Source organism: Abramis brama, assembly GCF_963993115.1.
Source record: "Abramis brama genome assembly, chromosome: 20".
NCBI lineage: Eukaryota > Metazoa > Chordata > Actinopteri > Cypriniformes > Leuciscidae > Abramis > Abramis brama.
The window spans coordinates 28,563,462-28,583,499 of record NC_139982.1 but is presented as its reverse complement, the minus strand read 5'-3'; the positions used below and the strand labels follow the sequence as shown (position 1 = coordinate 28,583,499).

Here is a 20,038-nt window from a genome sequence, read left to right as displayed (position 1 = left end):
TTTCCAAAGGGGCGTCACCAACGGAAGTCGCTCAAATGCCTCTGGGTGCAATTGGATAGACCTAAAACCAATCAGAGCGATCGTCATCGTGTAAAGCCATATGCTGCGTCCCAATTCGCCTAAGTTACACTACGCCATAAAAGCATGTACTCTTTTTGTGAAGAAAAGGTATTTACTTTTGAATGTGTAGCAAAAAAGTAGGCAAGCTTTGGGACATACTACTTCGTCATCTTTATCGGACGGATCTGTCGTGTGCGTCCTGTCACGCAAACTGCCCTGTCAATCATCGTGTCACAGTTAAAATCCTCTATTAAATCTAATTTAATTTCCTACCGTTTCAGAAAGAAATGTAGTAGCACGTTCATCTGCCAGTGGGTCTTTCATGGAGACTGTCCTCATGTGTTTGCAATTTGAATATTTAAATTTGTAAATATTTAAATATTTAAATATTTAAAACATTTAAAAGTTGCGCTTCACCAACGGACGTCACTCAAATGACTCTGGGCGCAATTGGATAGACCTAAAACCAATCAGAACGATCGTCATCGTGTAAAGCCCGCCTCAACGTTTCTGATTGGTGCCTCGATTTGCACGGATTAGAAATGGGCTTGAATGAGCTCTTTGCCAGACTACTTGCAGAGCAAATCTAAATTTGCCGGAAGTTTGTCTGGGTTTTCCCAGGCTACCAATGTTCATCAATGTATTGAACAATATGGAGTCAATCATCCAGCTTCAGATCAAGTGTTGTAAGATGATCCACAAAGTCAACGTGATGCATGTCCTTTACAGTGTCATGTGAATCACTCACCCGTCTCTTGATGGACATCGTAGCGACGTTTTGAAGCACGACGTACTGCACTTCACTACAGAGACACAAACCACACAGCAACATCAGTGACTAAACAACGTGAAGAGGTTTATAATTCAAAAACCTTCATGTGTGTTTGAGAGGGACAATTCTATTTCCAAAAAGAGGCTAATTGGAGTGATGCATCATCCAGTGCCAGTTTACATGCTCTAATGATGTCATCAGCCGATGACCGTACCTTACATGGTCAAACGGGAAGTGTGGGCCTGTTCGTCTCAGAGCTGGTGTGAGTGTGTTTATGTGTCATTAGTAAGTGATTGATTACTCACCTGTGGCTGCGCATTAACCTGACCAAAGCCTTGGCAATGACGCCCACCTCTGCTTTAGGAGCCAAATGGAAATACAGCTGAGCTACTGCCATCACCACCTAGAGAGAGAGAGAGAGAGAGAGAGAGAGAGAGAGAGAGCGAGAGAGAGAGAGAGAGAGAGAGAGAGAGAGAGAGAGATTTATTATGGTAACGGCTGAATGAACATCATTTATCCGTTTAGAGGTCATATATGAAAAGGTCTCATTGTCATTGTGACACTGGTAAATCAGCTTCATCTTCACTGTCAAATTAAGGAGACTGTAAGAAATGTTAAAAACTGATGCTACTCTATGTGAACAAGTGTTTAAAAAATATTAAAAGCTAACCTAAGAGTTGAGAAAAACTGACCCTAAACTAAAAACCATTTTAATAATGTAGAAACTAATTAAAATAAAATAAAATAAAAAACAAACTAATAATCAAAACTAACAGGATAATAATAATAGTTGAGAATTGGCACTGAACTAAAATACATTTGCATGACTCCAACACTAATTAAAACATTAACATTTTTATCCAAAGTTGCTTTTTAAATTTTAAATACAAAACAGAACACAGAATTGTAAATGAAATTTGAACTTTTTGAAGTTTTGACGGCATTGGAAATGAGTTGGAGACGAATTTCATCTAGTGGAAGCATTTGGTACTGCGCCCAAACAAAATCTTACTGAAAGCTCATTTTATGAGACGTCAACCTCAAATTCGAAGCACAACTTGTTTAGATTTATGGCTTTTGATTTTCTTACAGTTTTAGAGTAAAGCGTGCTTTGGAAAATATATATTTCATATAAAATAGTATTTTTGCGCAGGTTTTCATTCTAAACTTTTTTTAGTTAAATTTTTTTTAAACTTTTTACTTTTTTCACTTCAGCAGGTCTATGCTCAAAAAGTGATTAACAGGAAATAAATGGATCATAACTATTCCATAAATATAATTTAGTACCATAAAATCCCCATAAAAATACAAAATATTAAATAAATAAAAAATGTATCGAACTAAAATAAAGTACATTCATTTCATTTAAATAAAAAATCTGTCATTTTTGACCTCCACGCGAACAGCACCAGAGGGTTAAATTGAAAATTTTGCCTAAATAACAATTTAAATATTAGACAAATCATTAAATAAATAATTCTGTTTCTAAAAATAATTGATTGAGGAGAAGTGTGTGTGACTCACGGCAGCATTGCGGCTCTGCAGCAGAGGTTTGGTGTTCCTCAGCAAGAGTCTGTGATCGGGGTCCATCACGTACGGCTTCCTCTTCGGCAGAGCGGCCGCCTCGGCTTTCTTATCTTCATCTTCCTCATCATCATCAGAGGCGTAGAACGCCCTCTCGCCACTCTCCTCTAACAGAGACTCCTGCGCATATACACACACGTGTTGATATGTAATTACAAGTGGATTATTATTATCTTAAATTGTCTTGATATCTATCTATAACAGTGCATTGTATCCTTTTTTTTTCTCTCCATAACATTACCAGAACAAAATAAATTACATTACATTAATCTATCACTGTATCTATCCACATTACTATATCTATATATCTTGCTGTCCTTTTTCTCTCTTGTGCATGTGTGTGTGTGTACTGTATATATTTTATTGGTTTCTTCCTTTGTATAAGCTACTATGTCATGTTTTTATTACAGTATGTGTGGTTTGAAGAAGAAAAGAGACATTGTCCAGGGAAGTGTATAAGTCCTCCTCAGATACACACACACACACACACAGATACGTGATACTCACGTTGACGTTGGGGTTGAGGAACTGCGTCCTGGCGTAGCGCGTGAGCATGTTGATGATGACCACCTGACCCCACTCCTCCACGTCAATCAACAGGTTACACAGCTTACGGTAGTTCTTATGGATCAGATCGATGCGGTCCGGACACACTTCCTCAAACGCCATCACCACACTGCCCGCTACCAGCTACACACACACACACACGACACATTAGAAGTGATGATTATATGTCAGGGCTGTCCTGAAATGATTCTGTCACTCACTGTGGTCTTATCAGCCAGCAGCTTCTCGATGACTTCAATAAGCTGATCCTTCTGTTCTGGGTCTAGACTGAATGAAGGAGAGAAAATGACCATCAGCTTCGTGAATTACTTTTACTTTTATTGAATACTGAACATGTGAAGTAGTCAAAACTACAAGCTAACATATTTAGCTACAACACCAGAAAACTTAATAGATACAGCTCTTGATTGTGATTGGTCAGTTGCATTTGTGAGGTCAAATAGTTTTCTTATATCATTCCAGCTTTCTAAAGAAAATTATTTCAATCCAAATAAATATTTAATGTTATTTATTTGCTAGTGGGATATTAAAGTTTCTTGATCACTGATTATACATTATGTTTTGCAGTCAAGATTAATAAACAAACCTATATAAATAAATATAATAATATAGAGATGCACCGATTGATCGGCTGGTGACCGGAATTGGCCGATTTTCACGTGATCGGCCATAACCGGCGACCGGCCGGTCAGTCTGACAAATGCCGATTTTATGCCGGTCAAATGCACTCGGGCGCCGCATAATTAACATCGCGCAACATCAGCATCACACGTGCACACGGAGCACATGTAGAAAACCTCGTGAATTACGTCCGTTCAGACCGCAAGCGCGTATTTTTTTTCGGCGTGCATGTTAATCAATGAGTGCATTCACAACGGGAGCAGGAGCAGCGCGTGAGCGTCAAGCAGGAGCGTCGCGAGCAGTGAAGCGCGTGTTTCGACGCCGAGTCTATTTGCTGCACTGCTCACGCTCAATTAAAGGGAAAGCACACTTTTGATGGAAAATAGCCTAAATAGGGTTTCACAAAAAAAGTGCCCAAAATGCACAGAATTTGCGTGTTTTAACAAGAACTGGAGTAGGCTATGTCAGAAAAGAAAACAAAGACTAATATTTATAGAAAATGTACCCATTTAAAATTGTTTTATTATTCAGTTTGTACAAGTGATTGCAATAGGCCTGTGTGTGTGTGCTTTGAGAAATATCTTTATACTGCAAGGCTATATTTATTTTATTTTGTATTTATATATTATTTTATTGCCATTCCCTGTTTTCATACAGACGTTTCGTTTGCTAAATACATATATAGGCTATATAAAATTATTGGATATTGAATGTGAAAAGGAAATGGTTTTTCCACAACACTGCACTTTAGATGTGTGTGAACTATGCAAATTGTAAAATGTTCTATTACAGAAATTATATAAAATAAATATTTGTGTGTGCTGTAAAGTGGTTAGAAAAAATGAAATCGGAATCGGCCAAAATCGGTATCGGCAGGTCAAACTTAATGAAAAATCGGAAATCGGAATCGGCCCAGAAAATTGTAATCGGTGCATCTCTATAATAATATAATAAATTGAATAGAATGATAGAATATAATAAGGTTTATATATATTATATATATATATATATATATATATATATATACACACACACACACACACACATGTATATATTATATAATATAAAAATTCATTTTTTTATATAATAAATATTTATGATTTTATAAGGGAGACATTTAAAAAAAAAACTTTTATTCAGCATTAAATCGATCAAAATGAACTAAAAGTAATTTTCTAAATTATTTTCATCAAACAATTTTGGAAAAAATGTATCATGCTTTTCATAAAAACGTGAAGCAGTGCAACAGTATTCAACATTGATAATAATAAGAAATGTTTCTTGAGCAGCAAATCACAATATTAGAATGATTACAATGATTAGTAATGATGCTGAAAATGCAGCTTTGATCACAGAAAAAAAAATTATTTTACATATATTATATTCAAATAGAAAAGTCATTTTAATCTGTAAACATAATTCACATTTTAACTGTTATTATTACTGTATTTTTAATCAAATAAATGCAGCCTTGTTGAGCAGAGGAATATTTCAAAAATATGTAAAAATGTACCAACCCCAAGCTTTTGAATGGCAGTGTAATTGAATTGAAAGCAGTTCGTTATTTCTAACGCTGATTTGCAGGTGAATTTGTGTTGTGAGACACGACGCTTGTTTTCTTGTACCTGTGTAGTTTGGGTATGGCATGAGCTGCGGTCTTGCGGACGTATGGAGACATGTCAGATGCCGCCTCTTTGATGGCTAACATCATGATGGGCACGATGATGGTCACTCTGATGCTGGACAGCACACGCAAAGCGCTCGCACGGATCAGCTGGTTGGGGTCCTGAATCAGGGTTACAATGAAAATAATTGTATTAATTGAGAACTAATGCTTCAATAATGTGACTTCACACACCAGAATTAAAAAATGTGACAGGTATTTCCTTTATCTGAACACCAGAGGGCATTTTTGTTCACATATGACACACTTTTGCAATATGTTGCATGTTTAGTGAGCATTTAGCTGCATCACTATTTGCATATATATATGAATTTAGTTAGATGCAAACAGCATGTAGGGTCTGTCGTATCAAAACAACTTTATGATGTAATACTACTACGTACTCAATACATGTGTAGCATGCTTGTTAACTGAAATCAATCTGAACTAAAATAAAATAGAAATATTATATGCAAAACTCCTAGAAAGTAAGAAATGTTGCCTTGGCAGTTGAAGTTGAAGCACTTAATTAATTGGACGTAAATAAAAACTAAAACTGAAGTAAAAACAAATGAAATCTAAATAGTAGATCGGATAAAAATTAAACAAATTACTAAAAATGTAACTAAAATGAAAATGAAAACTGAAAATATTAACATAAAAGCTAATTCAAAAGATTGGTACATTTACATTTATATATTATATCATAGAATTTAAAATGTACTTCTTTCATATTTTTACATAACTGAATTGAAAACACGGTGATAAACAACAGCATTAACTAATATATAGTTTTAATACATACTCAAAAGAAAAGTATGCACTTTTAATAGCAAATATGCAAACTGGGGTGCAGACTTTTATTATGCTCTTGATATTATGAAAGAGATCAGAGAAGATCATGGGGTTTTGTACGTTTTAAACCCTGAAAAATGTTTTTGTGTGTGTTTTAGGACCTTCAGTCCTCTCTGGAAGGTGGAAATGGACAACAGAGCGAGATCCTGCTGTTCTTCAGCGTAGCGCACGAGATACACATACACCAGCTTCTTCACCTGAGAGAGAAAACACACATATACTGGTGAATAGAGCTCTGATGTGGCGTTTCATGTGGTTTTGTGACTCAGCACTTGAGCTCAGAGTGACTCATGAGCAGAACCACGTTGTCATCGCATATTAACACAAGATTAAGGTTTAATAACACCCAGAAAAGCTGACTTCGTTTAAGCACTGAGCCGCTTCCCGTCTCACTCACCTCGATGTTCTTACAGGCCACGTTTTTCACCACTGCAGGGAAGAGGTCGGACGCGTTCTTCCCCCGGGCGATCATCTGTGGGACAGCACACACAAACAGGGAGATATTTAGATGTGGAAATGGTTTGATTCACTTATACTGTGACCTAAAAAAAAAAAAAACTTTGGACACTTAAATTCATTATAAATGTCTTTACTGTCAATTTAATTGATCAATTAATGGCAGGGAAGAGAAAACCTTTGGACACTTAAAGGGACAGTTCACCTAAAAATAATTCTGTCTAAATAACAAATGATGAAAGAATATACATTTTTGGGTGAAATATCCCTTTAAGCCACAATTTAAACTTACTTTCATTTGTGAGTTTTTTTTAAAGAAATCACAAACTATATATATATATAGATAGATGGATGGATGGATGGATGGATGGATGGATGGATGGATGGATGGATGGATGGATGGATGGATGGATGGATGGATGGATGGATGGATGGATGGATGGATGGATGGATGGATAGATAGATAGATAGATAGATAGATAGATAGATAGATAGATAGATAGATAGATAGATGTTAATTTGCTCCTTAAGAAACTTTTCTTATTATCAATGTTGATAAAAGTTGTGCTTCTTTATATTTTTTGAGGATTTTTTGAGGATTCTTTGATGAAGAGAAAGTTCAAAAGAACAGAATTTATTTGAAATAGAAATATATCGTGTTACATTATAAATGTCCTTGCTAAATAACTATTAATTCCTTTAAAAAAAGGCTTACTAAACCCAAACTTTCGAACGGTAGCGTATGTAAAAAAGTCTCCTTATGAAAAAGAAAATCCTATATATTTCTTATATAAATAATATAAAAATACATTTATATTTTATAAACATATTACTTTCACCTAATCTAATTTATTTATGCGACCAGATCAGATCAGAAACAGGATAGCATTACACTACAATACAGAACGTATAATAAAACACCAATTAACTACAATGAATCAGACTTCCAAGCACCATTTATGAGAAAGAGGGCAATTTTGTTTCTATGATGATACTGGTTGCATTTGTTTGCAACTAGACAAGAACATGTTTTTTATAACATGTACTGATGGATCATTCACAGTAAAAAGCAAAAAAAAAAAAAAAAAAAGGGTCAAATTTGACATGAATCATTTGCGTTTGGAGCGATCCTGAAGGAATCATCGACCTGCTGCCGCCGCCACCTGTGCTCTGTGAATGGAAACAGTATCAGGTGGCTGTTCGTGGCTTCCGAGCTCTGAGTGATAAATATTTCATTCCTGATCTAATCCTACACAATAGAGAGACACTAAAACCGCTCATGAATATTAAACGCATTACGCATTTCTGTCCCGTTTCCAAAGCGGGACAGACCTGATGCAACAGTTACAAAGCAGCGAGAGTCAAGACTTCACCAAACACACAGCGACAGCGGCATTTACTGCCCACGATTACAGCCTTCTGTCTATTTACTCAGTCATATAACTACCGACATGAATCCAAATATCTCTTCCTGAAACGCTAAACAATCAGGGTTTTTTTTATTTTTTTATCTGACTTAGTTTTCCATGTATGTCACTGTTTTCTGGTTCTGTTCTGTTCATCGTTACAGCTAAAAAAACCTGAACCTGGTGTCTCGGAAGGGATGCTGGGACTTTATTGCCAATTATGCCAAATTTCACAGTCCAGCTGTGCATCAAACAACATTGGTTTATAGAATTGCATTGTGGGACACATTACCCAGCACACGGCGCTCTGCTTTATATGGACGCTATAGTTTCCGCCACTGAATGAAACATTTTAAAAGATAATTGCAACTTCTTTTCTCAGAATTGCATGATATAAAGTTGCAATTGCGATTTATGAAGTCCAATGATGAGGGGGGAAAAAGGCTGACTTTCTTCTCAGAATTATATCTCGCAATTCCGACTTTATATCACTCAATTCTGAAAGAAAATGTCAAAAAATTCTGAATTGTGAGATAAGAAGCCTTATTTTATTCAGAAGAAAATTGTTTATTCAGTGGCGGAAACAAGCTTCCATAAAATTAAGTCATTTTATAACTAGAGAAAAATATCTCCCAATGGGGGTGGGAAAAATAAAACCTAATTCAAAGGGAAAATAAGTTTATTTTTCTCACCCCAGTGACAGATATTTTTTCTTGTTTTAAGCAAAAACTACTTTTTTTTTGTTGAAAAAAAGATTTGAGATTTGAAGATGTATCTTGATTAAGAATGTTTAGATATTTGTATTGGAAAACGAGTTAAAAAAAAACAGTTTTTCTCACCGCTACGATGCGTTTCATGGCCTCCAGCTTCAGGGAGTCTTTATTACTGTCCAGCATCTCCTTCAGGTCATCATGTCTGAAGATGGAAAACAAAAAAGACAGAGGTTTTATCAACTGTTCTGGTTCTCTATCATTTAAAAATCTCTGAAAGGTGTCCATTATAAGAGGAACTCAAGAATCATTCAGACTCATTTCTGCTCTTTAAGAGCCCTGCGGACGCTCACGAGTTCAGAAGAACGAACCAGAGCAAATGAAATCACACCGTCCATCAAAGGAGAACCAGAATAGACAAACGCACCCACAAAAATACCATCAACAGCATGATTTGACTAACAGATCTCTGACAAATAGATCTCTGTTGTTTCTCCTCAACATTAATGGCAATACCAAAAGTTACCAAAGTCTGCCATCAAAAGTCATATCTCAGAATGAAGTCAAACAATTTCCTTTAAATTTATTTCAAATCCGAATGATCTGAGCTGTACCATCCACATTTATTTTATATCACTATATATCCTTGCTGTATGTAAACATATGCCTTGTTTATGACTGGTTTTATTTTCCTAAGAAATACAGGAGAAACATCTGATAAAAATTGATAATCAATTATAAATGAGATCTCCATTAAGTCTTCTTTGAAAGAGCAACTTCTGAGCACTAATTTCCTCTGAGAAAGATCCTTTCAAGCCAGTAAGTTCACTCGTGGCCATCTTGGTTCCACCCACAGGCAGCCATTTTCTACTCTCGCAAGTACAGTTTTATACTGAGAGGAGAAAGACTAAAATATCCATAACAGTTTGCCAAGCTTATGTATATATAAAAATTGCCAATGAAATCTTATAAAGTGGGTTAGCACCCCAGCGTAGAACAGTGCTAGAACAATGATTGGTTGTTCATGTAGCAAAGCATTATGGGTATGTACTGTTTTGTTCTTACCCTCCTGCAGAAGCAATTACTGATTTCCCTTCAGGTTCCTCAGAATTTTTAATCATTTAAAAAAAGATTTTAAAGTTTTAAATTTAATCCTTAAAGCATTTTATAAAAGGAAAGCCTAAAAATTCTCAAAATGATTTGCAATACAGATTAACCCACCTTAAGTATTTTTTTATTTAATTTAATTTGATTAAATGAAATTTGAATATATATAACAATGATAATGCATGTTTGTTTTAAAAATTGTCTTTATTTAGAAAGCTAAAAACAAATTTAAGCATTTCCAGTGTATATTTCAAAATAAAAGTTTCCTTGTCAGCATATCTCATGTGACAGGGTGCAGTATAATAAAATTATCTTCTTTATCTTAATTCATGTTAAAACTGTGCTTTTTCGGCTAGAATAAGTCATAAAGACCAGGGAATGTGAATATCCTTTCCCTTTACAAGCACTGTCTGCTAGCATTAGCAATCAGCAAATTCTGGTGTGATGATGTGACTTTGTTTGTGCCAATACTAATAGCTTATTTTCCACTCACAAAGGAAAAGGTGTAGATTTATTCACTTTAAAAGTATCTTCCTTGTTTTTACCCATAGTACAAGCAATCAAGTGTGATTTTGCCACAGCGGCTTAAACTAAAAGCTACTAGCTATTTACAAAAAAGGGGTCACACCTTCAAAATGTCCCTGTTTCACAAAATACATCAACACAGAAAAGGAAACATGCCTTTTTAAAGGGTCTTTAAAGATGGATTTAATTATTTGTTAATCTAAACTGACTTCATGTTCTCATTAGTTGATGACTGTGTCTCCAAATGAACCCAGGGCCACAATAATTAATAAAGTAGATAATCTTCCAGACGTCTGGGAAAACCTATTAATATCAGCTCAAATGAGCAAAGATATAAATATTGAACACTCTCTGCATGTAACTAAATGTAAGAGATCCTCTATTTATACCACAAATGAGTCAAGAGGGGTCAGGAAAGATCACTTAATTAAGTAGCTACACATCAGTCACATGATGAGCCAAACTCATTCTGATTGGCCAAAAGTTTAGCTGTGACATTAAAGGGGTGGTATAATGCCCTTTTCACAAGATAAAAATAAGTCTCTGATGTCCCCAGAGTGTGTATGTGAAGTTTTAGCTCAAAATACCCCACAGATATTTTTATATAGCATGTTAAAATTGTCACATTTTGAGGGTGAGTAAAAACGCACCGTTTTTGTGTCTGTCCCTTTAAATGCAAATGAGCTGCTGCTCCCATCACAAAGGGCGGAGCTTCAAGAGCTTCAAGAGCTTGTGTGTGTGTGTGTGTGTGTGTGTGTGCGTGTGTGTGTGTGTGTGTGTGTGTGTGTGTGTGTGTGTGTGTGTGTGTGTGTGTGTGTGTGTGTGTGTGTGTTAGCAGCTCCAATTACCTCACACAGACACACTGAAAATTTCAAAAACTTTTAGCCTTTTATGTTCAAACCGGAGGCGGACAATGATGGAGAGACTCAAGAAGAACTGACAACATGTAGAAGCAACAGGACATTTCTGAATAATTAGTTGATGAATTTATATTGCTGATGTGGAGTTAACTATCTTCTAGTCATTGATTAGCATATTCTGTCATGATAATCTATAAATCATGTTCCCGGGGGCGGGGTTTATGTAAATTCCAGGGTTGGAGGATTGTCGTGTAGTCCCTACCAGCCGTTTGTTGTAGTCCTTAAAAAATGATATCTTTAAAAGCAAATATCTCCCTTTGCTTTGAACTTTGAGCGTTGCAACTTTGCAGATGTTGTTTATGCTCAAACAGCAACATTACACACTAATTAAAGTTAGAAAAGTGAAATCATAATCAACCACCCCTTTAAGACCCACATCTGATCCTGGATCAGTCGACTCGTCAATCCAACAACACAGATGAGTCCGTCTGACATCCTGTGTGCAGGAAGTATAAGCCCATAACCCCTCTGTCCAAAGATACATGTTACTATAGCAACCACATAACGTTAGCAATCTTCTTTTAGAAAAAAAAGTCTTAAAGTAGAGACGTTGGCTTGACTTTTTTGTCTTTCACTCTGTTTTAAACTCCTTTACACGTGGGTGTCCAGAGATCAGTTCTGGGAGACCTGAGATGAACAAGTTTCTTGTTTTCTCTCTCTCTCCCTCTCTCTCTCTCTCTCTCTCTCTCTCCCTCTCTCTCTCTCTCTCTCTCTCTCTCTCACCATTAATCACACTGGCTGGGTTTAAATCAACAGACGGACATCTGTTCACACATATAGACACGTTCACTCACAAACCAAATGAATGAACACATCTAGTATCAAATCCAGTTATATGCGCAGTCTTGGCTCAACTATGCTCAGATTCAAAGAGAACTATATGTGTTTTATATAAATGATGCTTGTTCTGTGATGATGATGATTCTTGATGATCATAATATTCATAAACATAGCAATATATTTAAAAATGAGGACTGCCTGATGGCCAGTGCTGCATCACGAAAGTTTATCATTTGCATGTGTTTCTAAGCCTTGCCAATTTAAATATTCAAGTGCAAGAAGAAGACGTGAAAGAGAACTCGATTCAATAGTGTGAGAAGTGCCCAGAAAGCCGCTTCTCAGACAGAATGCTGAATTGAGCCCTCTTTCACGTCTTCTTGCGCTTGAACGGACATATTCGCACAAAATTACATAAAAAAATGCTGGTCTCCTGGAGTTTCCTACTAAACATAATCTATTATATCTTAAGTGTAACAGTTATTGGATCCGTGCAGCTCTTAAAGTGACAGTAGCCTAATTAACCTGCTGCTGTCTGTGTTTTTAATACTAATCAAGGACAAAGAATAAATCCCTCACTGCCCTTGACTGAATAACTTTTGTGACTTAAATAAGAATGTATCTATGTTTAGTTTATATAGTGAAGACTATGCAGTGCTATTTTACATTTGATTATTAATTTCCTCTACCTGAAAATTACTATTAGACTTACCTGAAAAACGCGAAAAGCAGTGTTTATTTTATTTGTATGTTTGTTCTATTGTATTTGTGCTATTGCATGTAATTTGATTATTTGTTCTTATTTTATTACTGACAGTTTACTTGCTTTTAATAATATTTGAAATTTATATGAGTTAGGCAAGTAGTTTTGGTGTCACAACCTTATTTATTAAGGTTATGGCTCAAAAACAATGAAGACAATAACTACACTGTAAAAAATTAACCCGTTATTTTTACGGTAAAAAAACAGCAGCTGTGGTTGCCAGTACTTTACCGTCAAAAATACGGTAGCAACGTTATTGGTTTTACAGACTTAACTTAAAATTTACAGTAATAAACCGTAATTCATTATCTGATATAATGTGAATTTAACGTCCTATTGAAGTATTAATATCTGTTTTGTACCATTGTAATACACTGATAACCAACAATCACAGCAGTGATGAGAGTCACATGATCAATCAAAGCTCATCACAAGCAGCTCTTCCACAAGAAATGTAATACTAATATAACAGAAGCTGCACAGTGTCATTCACACAAACATTAAACACCATCATGGTAACACACATGAAATTTTAAAAATGCAATAAACATTAATTTAACAACATTAAATGTAACATAAAACCCTGATTAGAACAAACTAAGAAAACTATGAAGAAACATAGTTATTTCAACAAAAATAGATCAAATGTGAAGTGTCACGCAGGGAATTGTGGGAATGTCAATTTACGGTTTTTCACTGTAAATTATACAATGAGTTGTTCTTTTTCACTTTCAAAAACTGTATTTTACAGTAAAATTACATTAAATGTACCATTAGATCTATCACAGTTATTTACCGTATATAGTACGGAAACTTTCTGTTAACCAATTAACAGTCTTTTACCGTTAAAATCACGATAATTTTTTACAGTGTAGGCCTATTTTGTTTATTTATTTATTTTTTTGTGGTGGGGCCAGTGAAAATCTGAAACACTACCCTGACCGGGCCAGTAGAAAAAAGAGTGTTGAGCCCTGCGTTACATCAAAATTAAGGTTTTGTTGCTTTCAAGTTTTGGGAGTAGGCTAGGTAATATTTAATTTTATTTGAAGAAATTAATTAATATACTTTTTTTTAGTATGTATTAAATTGATCAAAAGTGGCAGTAAAAACATAATATACAAAAGATCTTAAATAAATGCTGTTCTTTTGAACTTTCTAATTCTTTGAATATTTCACAATATTACAGTTTTTACTGTATTTGTGATCAAATACGTGCAGTCTTGGTTAGCATAAAGACTCAAAATGAATAGTAGTGTATGTATAGTCAAATTCCAAATTGTTTACAAGCTCATGTACTATAATTTACAAAGTAACTCGTGAACTGCCAAACAAGATTAGATTATCAATATCTACAGTGATGCAACACTGGATGTCATCATAGATCAGAACCTTGATGAATGAAAACATGTTAAGCATTATGACACGCCTAATCATGTCACCGCGGTTTCCCAAAGAACCAATCAGAGCGAGCGTGTTCCCTCTAAAGCTGTGGCATGAAAACATTACGAGCTGGCCGAGATAACACAATTGGCTAATTAAAAACATTCCCCCGGTGTCTATCACGCCACGTCGCTGGAATTAAACGACTATGATATCTCGCAACACACCCAGGTCCCGCTCTCTGGTTTCCACAGCAACAAAGAGAGCAATAAACTCCAGTGAATAGATTTTATGCCAGAGTCTCCCACCCAACACAACCATCTATCGCTGTGTTTCTTGAATAAAGATTCCCTCGGCGACTTTCACTAGCTGGAAGGGGTCTGCAGAGATTCACACCACCATATCAAATATTAGAGTGTAACGTGTCAGTGTGTGCGTGTGTTTGAAGGTGTGGGTGTGTGGATGCACTCTGTCAGCTTCGGTTCCCTCACACACAAACACACACACACACACACGGTGGGTCGTGATCAGAGCGACGTAAGAGGATGAACATGGGCTTGGTGATTCAGCAGACATGCTACAATCATCTCAACATTACACCAGATTATCATATGTCATATTCCAGAGCATTGAGCAGAAACTGAATGCATTGTATTTCATTTTGGATAATAAATAGTGTATAAACAGTGTCATACATCACAGGAGAGATACGGGAAGTCTCAGAATCACAGTATGAACCGGTGCATGCAGAGGGAATGCAAACCTGTAATCGCTTTCCCTCCTGACCTGCAGCTCCAATGCTTTGATTTACATACTCAAGCTTTTAGCAAATGAATTAGTCCTGACGACAGATCGGACGCTGGGTATATTTACAACAATGGAACACTGGCAAGCCCAAAACACACTCTAACCTTTAAAAATAAATAACTTTTTTTAATTAATTAATTGAAAACACACAATCACACACACACTCACACACACACACACACGAAAACTATTTACATTACAAAATTTCAATGTTAATTTTTTATTTATTTTTTTACAAAATGCATAAAGCTTGCATAGCTAAGGTATATGCTGTTAAATAACTGATTTTCAAAAAGTATTTTTTTTATATGTTATAATATTAAAGCACTGTAAAACTGCTTTGAAACTATATGTATTGCAAAAAGTTCTATACAAACAAACTTGAATTGAAATTGAATTTTTTTTATTATATATATATATATATATATACACGTCAGCTTGATGCTTGAAGTTAACATTTTAGGATAATTAATATAGTTAGGATAATTAAAAAATGAATGCATTCAAATGCATTGTTGTTGATGTTTAAAGTTACAGTAGCTATGTTAATAATAAAACATCTGGTTTAGTGTACAGACACTTAAAGGAAACTCGAGCATCTCCTAAAGCACAGTAACAACACAAGAACATGTTCAATATGTTCAACAGCACAAAGCACTAGAAATGCATTGTCCTGGCATTCACATCTGCCTTTTGTAGGAGAGGAACATTTAACTAATGTAAAGCCATTTTTAGCATAAAGTAATGACCATAGATATTGAAATATATAAGATCTCTGCAGAGAATCTGATTTGCGATATATTTCTCATCTCCTTCTTCATGCATGAGACACTTTGAGCTCCATATTATTAAAGTTATTCATAATTCAACACTCCACAGGGTTTCTCTCACTCTCTTACTCTTGTTGAAGAGCACAGACATCATATCTGGACACAATCTCTGATACTCTTTAGAAGTTCAGTTCTGGATCTCGATGAGTCTTCTCTGACTCGGGTGTTACTGTACGAGCGTGTGCACAAGTGACTCTTACACCAACCAGAGCTAAATAACAAACCCTCTGCTCAAGAAGTATAACAACGTGTAGAGAAGAAAATCACAAATTGTTTCTCAGAGACAGCAAGTTTCAGAAGAGATTTCAATAATGTTTAAAACTGTGCTCAAATGTCTGCAATCAAAAGCCAGGGATCTTAGAGATATGAACTCAGACATCTGTCATTAAATTCTTCTAAGACCACATGATATGATATATATTTACAATTTTTATTATTTACTTTATATGTTATATAATTATATGTATACTGTTTATGTATATCATAAAATATCTTCCAAACCCTATAAGCTATATTAATTTTATTCATATATATATATATATATATATATATATATATATATATATATATATATATAAACCAATTTTATTTCTAGGTATTAGTTGTTATTACACTAAATTTAAATAATTGTTAAAATTGTAAATAAAGCAAAGATTGTTAGTGTATGTTTAACAAGAAATTATCATTTCTGTCTTTCGACTCCAATATTTTATGTTTGATTGAACATGTCACTTTCTTTTTAAATAATTTCTGAAATTTACAAAAATTTCTGATTAAATTCTACACCATTTTCTTAATGTATTTAATAGTTTTCTATTTATTATAAGTGACTATTTTTCATAATCTAAATATATATATAATTTTTTTTTTAAATAGAATTTATTTTTCATATATTTTACTAAGAAATTTTTAAACTAATTTTGTAGCTAAATATGTATATAAATTTGTCATCAAATTCTTCCAAGACCGAATTATAAGAGCTACACTAATTTTACAAATTTATTCTAATTTTAAAATTCTAAATTTAACAATTTAACAACACATTTGTGTCCAAAGTCACAAGAGACAAAGTGTTTTAAATGAAGCGTTGCAGAGGCATCATTCACACAGCTGTTCATCATACCGTAAGGGTTGCGTTTGAACACTGGTAAGCCCCTCCTCCTGTACAGGTCGTTCCTCAGACCACTCCCCCCCTGCCCCCCCGAATTTCAGGTGTCGGAGCTCTTCGGGCTGGACGGCATTGTACCAGTTCTGCGGGCCGCCGTCGGGGGTCAGCACCGGACTGAGAGCCTCCTCCTCACCCTGACCGACCCCCTGCGCGTTCTTCACCATGTTCACCGCGTTCGCCGGCAGCTGGAGCAACTTCTGCATGGTGGTCATCCTCAAGGTGCAGTCTGAAAACTTTTGCAGATCCTCCGAGGCAGGTAAACACACCTGTAGATGATTCTTGAGGAGTCAAGCACTCTCTCTCACACACACACACACACCTGTAGATTCCGTCTCAAAAAGCAACAGTACACTGAAAAACTCCCCAGTACAAGCACGTAAGAGCCTGTTGTGCTGAATCCTCAGGTCTGGTCTTCAGCTGTGTCCATCAAGCAGATGTGGAGGCTTGAAAGCGCTCTGCGTCTTTTCCGTCTTTCGCGGGAGGTGACAGTAAAAGCTGTTCTCATCCTGCTCAGAGCCGACTGATGTTGCACACACTGCTCTGATGGTTGAGCAGAGCTAAGCCCCGCCCACTAACACATAACCCCTCCCCCTCTCTCTCTCTCTCTCTCCTTTCATTCACACCATCGCTCTTTCCCAGCTCTCTGGCACATTTTTCTGTCCCTCGTCCTCTTTTCCATCGTGTTTTCTGCAACGGCCGACTGCCTCTCCCTGTGATATGACTCAGCTAGAAACGCTGCTCTCCGAAAAGGCTTTTCACAGGAAAACCCCCTCCTCGGGATGTTGAAACGCACAACCACTGTATTACCATTTGCTTTGAATGCTAAATAAACCAACAGCGCAGACATTCACACATAGAGACATTCATGTTGTCTTGAGTGTGACACTATAGCCTATGCTAACTATCCATCAGCATTCACATTTTTGTTTTTTGACTCATTATTTGATCCATTTGCCAAAGGTTAACTTTTTTTTTTTTTAAATTTGAAATAACAGGTTTTACGGCAAATATTACGACTTGCTTGATGTAAAACCAAACAATGTTGGATACTATTATTTACAGGTGCATAATATGTACCTTTTCACATACTATTTTTGTACACTATGCAGTATGTAGTATTTACTAGTGTGCTAGTATGCTAGAACTGCATACTAAACATAGCATCTCTCTAGCTCAAATTGGTTTAAAACTGAGTTCATGAAAGTGAACCATACTGAATTAAACTGAATCAGACTGATTTGCTTCTTTTATTCACTTTCCTTCTGTATGTTACAGTCTGATTCATTTGAATCAGTATGATTCAGTTGCATTCACTGACATTCATTTATTACAGTACATAGTTTCATTCTTTCAGATACAGCTTGATCGGTACGATTTAGTTTGATTCACTGACATTCTGTCTAATACAGTTAATTAAATTGAAATTCAATTCAATTCAATGTAAATCTGATTCAGCTTGATTTACTTTTATTCTGTTCAGAACAGTTTGATTTATTATAATTCATCTGATTCAGTTATATTCCGTTGTATTCTGCCCAATTCAGTTTGATTTCATTCTGTCTGATAAAGTTCGATTCACTTTCATTCTGTTCAATACAGTTTGATTCATTTGAATCCATCTGATATAATTCTATTCAGTTTCATTCTGTCAGATACAGTTTGATCAAATCGATTCACTGTCATTCTGTCCAATACAGTTTTCTTACATTTGAATGAGTTCGATTCAGGTCGAATTACTTTCATTCTGTCTGATACAGTTTGATCAGTTCAAACTGATTCACTTTCCTTCTGTCCAATACAGTTTGATTCATTTGAATCAGTCCGATTCAGGTCAGTCACTTTCCTTCTGTTCAATACAGTTTGATTCATTTGAATCAGTCCGATTCAGGTCAGTCACTTTCCTTCTGTCTGATACAGTTTGATCAAATCTATTCACTGTCATATGGTCCAATACAGTTTGATTCACGTGGCGTTTCTGAGCCCTGAATAACGTGGAGAAGGGAAGAGCCAAATTCACAGTCAGACGCAGAATTCACACTGCAGTGCTAAAAGCCACTGACCTCTAAAGAGACATTCTCCTGCATCAGAAACCCCAAATCTCTCTAAACTCGCACACAGCAATCTCATGAATATTTGAGCGTGGTTCTCTATAGATTAGCGTCTCTGCTTCTCTGTTAATTCAGCGGTTAACGGAGCAGAGATGGAGAGCTGTACAGTAGCAGATCAGAGGGGCGTGTTGCCACGGCAACAGCATATGAGGATCACTCGTCTTCGTGTTTACCGTGGAACCAGTCGAACTGCCATTACACACACACACACACACACACACGGGCGAATCCTGCAGCGCAACAGTGTCAGAGCTCTGTGCAGAGCAGAAATCAGAAAGTGATGATTATGCAGAGAGAAAAATATATGTCAGGCTCTGTCACGTTTATGGCTCATTCACAATAAAGACGGCGTGACACGCTTTCACAGTGCATTTAATGGTCATCCTGTGAAATATTAAGTGGGAAATAAACAAGGATGGGGAGTGTAAAATATGATAAAATGCTATTAAATTATCATTGGTTAATATTATTATGGCCTTGATGACATCTTCAGAACAGGAACGTTGTTTCAGAAGTGAAGAAAATGATTATTCCGATAAACGATTTTTATTTATAATAACATGCACTGCTGAATTAACGATATACGACTAAAAACAGAAAGTAAAAAAGTAAAAATTAAAAACTGATCCTCCAATCTGTTGTGTATCTTCTTTCTCAGACAAACACTGTGGTGGTGTTATAGCGCCCCCTGGCGGAATCAGTGCTGTATGTCCACTAAAATTTTACTTATTTCACCACCCACTATTCAAAAGTTTGGGGTCAGTCATTTTTTTTCACTACTTATTGCTATATTACTACTTTTATTCAGCAAGGATGCATTAAATTGATTAAAAAAGACATTCATAATGTTAAAAAAGCTTTGCTGTTCTTTTGAACTTTCTCATCCTGAATCCTGAAAGATATGAAATATGAAGCAGCATAACTGTTTTCAACATTGATAATAATCAGAAATGTCTCTT

The 20,038-nt window shown here is 35.7% G+C and overlaps 1 protein-coding gene across 1 annotated transcript in view; it reads right to left on the bottom strand.

Annotated features, from left to right (window-relative positions):
- ap3b2 (adaptor related protein complex 3 subunit beta 2) overlaps nucleotides 1-17,277 on the bottom strand; it is a 32,760-nt gene extending 15,483 nt beyond the window's left edge. Inside the window, exons 1-10 of the mRNA XM_084095230.1 lie at nucleotides 16,927-17,277; nucleotides 8,824-8,899; nucleotides 6,520-6,594; nucleotides 6,224-6,319; nucleotides 5,230-5,390; nucleotides 3,184-3,250; nucleotides 2,924-3,106; nucleotides 2,357-2,536; nucleotides 1,138-1,235; nucleotides 809-863 (exon numbers count right to left, since the gene is read on the bottom strand). Coding sequence (XP_083951356.1) covers nucleotides 809-863; nucleotides 1,138-1,235; nucleotides 2,357-2,536; nucleotides 2,924-3,106; nucleotides 3,184-3,250; nucleotides 5,230-5,390; nucleotides 6,224-6,319; nucleotides 6,520-6,594; nucleotides 8,824-8,899; nucleotides 16,927-17,183 — 1,248 coding nt within the window. The 5' untranslated portion in view covers nucleotides 17,184-17,277. The remainder of the gene's footprint in view (nucleotides 1-808; nucleotides 864-1,137; nucleotides 1,236-2,356; nucleotides 2,537-2,923; nucleotides 3,107-3,183; nucleotides 3,251-5,229; nucleotides 5,391-6,223; nucleotides 6,320-6,519; nucleotides 6,595-8,823; nucleotides 8,900-16,926) is intronic.
- Nucleotides 17,278-20,038: the final 2,761 nt, after the last annotated feature.